Here is a 6,302-nt window from a genome sequence, read left to right as displayed (position 1 = left end):
AATATTCACCGTTAGATGAAAACCTGATTAGACTCAAGCTAATATCTTTCAACCGTTACATCGAACTTAGCTTGTTACACACAAATGAAAAGTGACTTCCTTCAGATATGAGTAACCGTACCTAAATGTGTGCACCTTTGTTGGCTCAACAATAGTTAACCGAAGTTAGCCATATGAACACTTTCATATCAACCTTATTCATCTTAATCACAACTAGTTCAAATGACTGAAATGAAACTAGTTATAGAGTTGTTCAATTGTTTATATTCTCATAGAAGTATACAAGACACAACTAAAGCAAAATTGATATTGATTCACTCGAATCAAGTCATGAACATTATATCCACGGTTTGCAAAAGATTGCATTCCTTATTATATAAATGTATTAGTTCATGAACAAACCAATTTTAGAACATAACCTACTAAAGGATGCAAACGGGTATGCATACCTAAGTAGTCGGACTTGGACTGTGTTCGCCAGTATGCAAACGGGTACGCATACTGTCGTTCACATCTGAACTCAGTTGAATATAGTGCGCGTACGAGTACGCATACTAAAGTTCCCGGACTTCAACTGACTTCGCCAGTATGCATACGGGTACGCATACTATAGCTCCCGGACTTCATATGACCAACCAGTATGCACACGTGTATGCATACTAGATTGCCGGTCTTGGAGTACACATATGCAAGTACGCATACTGTGTTTATATCCAATCATGGTTAATCGTTCTAAACTCTTATTTCAATCATTGAAACATTCTCGGAAGACGGGAATAACTGTCTCACACAAACTATTAGCTTCAAAGCAATTTTCATTTGATCGAATGATCAATACGAAACATTCCGAGTCTACAAATGATCGTCTCACACAAATCATGTAAGATGTTACAAGGGGATTTTCACATGATCACCTTTTGACTTTCTTCATGAACATAAGATGAACTTGGTTAAAGAGAAAGCTTACCAACACATATTTCAAGAAATATGTAAGCGAGTTAAACTCAGCTCGAAATATCAAATGTGTATAATCGAAGTCTATATAGATATCAACTTTTGTCTCAAATAGAAGATAGAGTAGATAGACTTTTGAGTGATAGATGAGTTCAAGTCTCCACATACCTTTTGTTGATGAAGTTCCACAAGATCCCCTTAGTAGTTCTTCGTCTTCAATCGATGAACGTCGTGAATTCTAATGCTCAACTACACTTTATATCCTAATCCGAGACTTAGCTATAAGTAGACTAGAAATCAAGACTTATAGTTTTGACAACTAAACTTGATAAACAAGCTTGAGATAGCAACGCTTTCGAGTTCGACCGAGCAGTGCTCTAACACAGTGAATTCATATTTTGAGTGTGTTTCCATTATGATGAGCTTATTTATCTCTTATCTTTAATATTTCAGTGTATAAGTGGCCAAGAAAAGTTCTCAAGGAAAGTGAGAAAATTATAAGAAACTTTCTCTGGTCTGGAGATCCATCAGTTAACAAGACAGTCACATTGAAATGGGAGAAAATTTGTGCTCCTTTAGCTGAAGGTGGTCTGGGTATAAAACAGTTAGAAGATAAATAAATCAATGTTGATGAAACCCTGCTGGAAAATACAAATTGGAGAAGAAGAATGGACCAAATTATTTAAAGGAAAATTCCAAGATAAGAAGGGAAAGTGGATTGATTATTATAAGAAATCCTCAATATGGTCAGGGATTAAATGGGTATCTGCAGAGGTAGCTGAGCATACTAGATGGTTGGTTGGTGATGAAACTGAAATTTCAGTATGGGATGATGTGTGGATAAAAGAAATATCTTTAAAGGATACTTTCCCTGCAAACAATATTATGGTACAAAACCAGGATATGAAGGTAGCAGACCTGATAAAAGATGGAGAATGGCAAATTCCATCAAATTTTTTCCAATTTTTTGCAGCTATTGATCTACCAGTTATTGATCAAAAAGGTGACAGGAGGATATGGAGTGCAACTTCATCTGGTAATTTCTCTGTAGCTTCTGCTTATAATTGTATAAGAAAAAAATTTCAACCTGTCAAATGGGCAAATACTGTCTGGCACAAGAGTATACATCCAAATGTCTCTAGTAATGTATGGAAGATTCTGAGGGGAGTTGTTCCAACAGATGAAACAATGAAGAAGAAGAAATTCCAGATAGCATCAAGGTGCCCTTTGTGCAACAAAGAAGAGGAAAATCTAGAACATACTCTCTGGTTCTGTGACTTTAGTGAACCTACTTGGAGCTGTCTTGGAGGTATGTTTCAGTTCACAAATCCTAGATCTTTTAATGATATTCTCAATTTTTCAAAACACAAGAGTCCCATAGTAAAAGAATTGTGGAGAGTAGCTGCTCTTACAACTTTAAGAGAGATTGTGTTCTTGAGAAACATAATCATTTATGAAAATGAGCAACCAAATCTAAAAGCACTTAAACAGAAGGTTATGCAGTTCACAAAAGAATCTGAGGTTAGAATGAAAGGAAGCATGTGGAATTCTCCTTATGATCTGCAGATTTTGAAAGCATTTGAATTGAAGTGTAGAAATGTGAGGTCACCAAGGATTAGAGAAATTTACTTCTTCCTTCCAAATCCTTCATTTATTTTTGATATGTTGTGATGGTGCTTCTAGAGGCAATCCATGGGATGCTGGATTTGGTTTTATTTGCATACAAGGCACTGTAGAATACATTTATGCAATGTCAGGAGGTTTGGGTCTGGCTACAAATTTTGTGGCAGAAGTTTTTGCAGTTCTATGTGCAGGGGAATGGGCAATCAGCAAAAACTTTCCTAAAGTTTGTTTTCAGTCTGACTCACATGCAGCAGCTTTTCAATCTGGAGAGATTCCTTGGTGGGCTTGTACAAGATGGAACAAAATAAAAAGCACACTACAAGAATGGTACTTCACTCATAGCTACAGGGAGACAAATTTCTCAGCGGATTCAATGGCAAATAGAGGAGCAGGAATGGCTAAGGGAGAAAAAAGAAGTTATCTTTCAAAACCAGATTTTATCGAAACTATGGAAATTCCAGAAAGGCCCTACTACAAATTTGACTAATGTTTTGTTATAGCTTTGCTTTACTTTCAGCTTATCATAAGCCCATATGAATTAATGGGCTTGGTTTTGTAATCTTGTGACATTATTCTTTGGTTTAATAAAATTTGTTATTACCTAGCAAAAAAAAAAAAAAAAAAGCTAATTTCCTCTTAACCAAGGCAATGGATGAAGCTACTTACGCATGACTGATGTATAACTATCTTATTTTCTCTAGTTTTATTATATAATTCACTTAATCACTGCTACTGCAAAGTTTTAAATTGTTTGCATGATTTTCCTAATTAGTTGTTATTCAATTTGATAGGTTATGCTTTGTTAAATATATTGATAATCTATGCTTAAGGTTTATAAGTAATATTTGAGAATCTGACTGATTTTTAATGAGTTAAGATAAAAAAGAGGACTTAAAAGTTGATTAGAGTTTTGAAATCCTTATCTTTTTTTTTGGTAAATCCAAATTTTATTAAAAATAACAAAATTACAAAGAAAAATAAGCAACAAGAAAAGAGGTCAGGAAAACACCAAAAACTTGCTGCTCATTTGAAACGAAAATAAGATACATTTGGGTATTCAACAGAAGTTAAAAAATCTGGTCTTCCAATATAATGTCTTCCTTCCTCATTAGGAAGATCACAACCTCTTTTTGCCATATTATCCGCTGCAAAGTTAACTTCCTTATCGGTATGCTCAAAACGAATAGCCTCATAATTAGAAGAAACCTCACTCCAGCGCTGCTTAACAATCCATGAAAGAGATGACGAAGTAAAAGCCATCATTGCACTCATAAAATCAGAACAAATGCAAATTCTCAACCCCCCCCCCCATTGAACCGCCCATTCCAGTCCAATTATAATTCCAAAAATTTCTGTTAGGTAGTTAGAGGTTATATCCAAACCAATACACATAGCGCCAACAACATTAGCCTCATGATCTCTCGCCACAACACCTGCTCCAGCCATTCCCGGATTCCCACGAGTCGCTCAATCACAGCACAACAACAGTTCATCCAACGGCAGAGTTGACCACCTACATTCAACTGGTTCATGCAACTTCACCTGCCTATGAGGCACTTTAAAAAAATCCAGCACTTTGAGATCATCCACATAATTATACATATAACCCTTGAGGCGTCTTGAATAATCATGCACCTGATTGAAAACACACTTTTGAAAGAAATTACAACAAACCTTTTTGTTTTCATAAACAAACTGATTTCTTGTCTGCCATAAATCCGACCTCACAACCAAAACAGACAGCAACCAAATATCCTTGATCATGCCACTCCTACCCCGTGCTTCCTTGCAAGCTTTCGACAAATTTAAGTGTGAATGTAATCCAAAAATGTCTGTAATCTAATTCCAAGCTTTCTCAGCAAAAGCACACTGCCACAACAAATGATCCAAAGTTTCTTCCGCATTATTACACAAACAACATTTGTTAACTACCTGGATTTTGAACCGACTTTTAACTTTGTAAAGAGTAGCACAGGCTCCCCTTAATATCTTACAGTTTCTCGCAGCCAAGGCAGGGTGAATAGACTGCCTCCATAAAAGATTTGCCCCCTCCAGTTTAGCATGTTTCGTGCGAAATAAGGACTTCTCAGAACTGAGAGTAAAAACGCCATTGTAGTTTGGCTTCCAAACCATGCAATCCACTTAATTCAAAGGCCTAGGAAGATCTGCCTCAACATTGCCTGCATCTAACAAGGTGTTGCGACATTATTCACTCAAAATCCAGACACCGTTATTAAGCATATCTCCAACCAAAACAACACGATCCAAAGCATAGTCTTCAAGAATATCAGCTATAGCCTCATCTCCAACCCACATATCATAGTAAAGAGATGTATTGCGACCATCTCCAATTAAAACCTTTGTGTTATCCTCCACCAAAGAATAAACCCATTTGATACCATGCAAAATAGAAGACTTCACATAATGTACCAACGTTCCATTCCTCATAAAAATATTTGCCCGAAGAAAACGAGCCCAAACTTTATTAGATTTGTGGATTTTCCACCAAAGCCCCATAAGAAACGCCTTGTTCATTACACTCAACTGAGTTACACCCAAACCACCTTCCTCATAAGGAGCACAAATCTTTTTATAAGCCACAACAAAAGATTTACTCACCTGAGAATCGCCAGACCATAAAAATTACAAATAGCAACTTCACATTGATGAACAAACTTCTTTGGCCACTTATAAACAACCATATTATGTGTAGAAAAGCTCGCAATCACAGACTTGACCAACACCACTCTATCTTGAAACGGTAGCATCCTACCCTTCCAACCTGCTAGTTGATCCTTAATCTTTTCAACCACATTAGCAATATGGTGATATTTAACAGCACCAAGTATTACTATAACCCCTAAATACCTATCCGGGAAAGTCACAATAGGCATCCCCAAAAAATCAGCAATAATTGCTCTTCTCCGTAAAGAACCTCCCCCATAATAGATTTTGCTCTTTGCACGACTAACCGTCTGGCCAGAAGCACGCTGATAGGAACCCAGTAAAGCTACGAGATTTCTCAAGCTTTTTATGTTTCCCTTACAATAAATCATAATGTCATCAGCAAAAAACAAATGAGTGGGAGAGATACCTTTCCTAGTGACCATAATAATCATGGAACCCTCACGAAAAAGTTTCGTGATATTTCTGCTCAGGACATCTTCAATCAACAGAAGAATCAGAGGAGATAGCAGATCCTCTTGGCAAAGCCCTCTATCTATACTGAAATAACCATCTGGATTACCATTAACAAGCACAGAAATCCTAGCTGATTTTAAAAGACTGAGAATCCAATCACACCACCATTCTGAGAAACCATACCTTCTAAACACCTCCAAAATAAACCTCCAGCTAACTGTATCAAAGGCTTGCGTAATATCAAGCTTCAAACCAATATTACCATCTTTATGTTTGATCTGAATTTCATTCACCATTGTTTGTACCCCATTAAAATGGTGCACATGTGTACCGCACAAGCTATCCATAACGGTGAAACACAGTTTATGGGTTTTGGTTTATGATTGAAACCCGTGGGTTTATTGAGGCCACATGGCTTATTATGGAAGCTTAATACGGTTTATTAAGGAAATCAATACGGTTTATTAAGGAAACCCGTGGGTTTATTGAGGAAACCCACATGGCTTATTATGGAATCCCAATACGGTTTATTAAGGAAACCCGTGGGTTTATTGAGGAAACCCACGTGGCTTATTATGGAAGGT

The 6,302-nt window shown here is 36.7% G+C and overlaps 2 protein-coding genes across 2 annotated transcripts; one reads left to right on the top strand and one right to left on the bottom strand.

Annotated features, from left to right (window-relative positions):
• Positions 1 to 1,578: 1,578 nt before the first annotated feature.
• On the top strand, positions 1,579 to 3,064 carry LOC113279363. The gene is made up of 2 exons (XM_026528056.1): positions 1,579 to 2,558; positions 2,638 to 3,064. The coding sequence occupies exons 1-2, from the start codon at positions 1,579 to 1,581 to the stop codon at positions 3,062 to 3,064; spliced, it is 1,407 nt and encodes a 468-aa protein (XP_026383841.1).
• A 1,718-nt stretch (positions 3,065 to 4,782) lies between these two features.
• LOC113279362 lies at positions 4,783 to 6,014 on the bottom strand. Its single transcript, XM_026528055.1, has 2 exons — positions 5,307 to 6,014; positions 4,783 to 5,196 (listed from the first exon to the last, which is right to left on the bottom strand). The coding sequence occupies exons 1-2, from the start codon at positions 6,012 to 6,014 to the stop codon at positions 4,783 to 4,785; spliced, it is 1,122 nt and encodes a 373-aa protein (XP_026383840.1).
• Positions 6,015 to 6,302: the final 288 nt, after the last annotated feature.

This window comes from Papaver somniferum, chromosome 5 (assembly GCF_003573695.1).
Source record: "Papaver somniferum cultivar HN1 chromosome 5, ASM357369v1, whole genome shotgun sequence".
NCBI lineage: Eukaryota > Viridiplantae > Streptophyta > Magnoliopsida > Ranunculales > Papaveraceae > Papaver > Papaver somniferum.
The sequence above is the reverse complement of the archived record's forward strand: the minus strand, read 5'-3'. Positions and strand labels throughout refer to the sequence as shown.

Coding starts and splice junctions, on each gene's coding strand:
- LOC113279363 (XM_026528056.1), top strand. CDS start 1,579: ATGTTGATGAAACCCTGCTGGAAAATACAAATTGGAGAAGAAGAATGG. Junction 2,559..2,637: donor TTGAAGTGTAGAAATGTGAG/GTCACCAAGGAT, acceptor TGGTGCTTCTAG/AGGCAATCCATGGGATGCTG.
- LOC113279362 (XM_026528055.1), bottom strand. CDS start 6,014: ATGGTGAATGAAATTCAGATCAAACATAAAGATGGTAATATTGGTTTG. Junction 5,197..5,306: donor GAGTGGTGTTGGTCAAGTCT/GTGATTGCGAGC, acceptor GGCGATTCTCAG/GTGAGTAAATCTTTTGTTGT.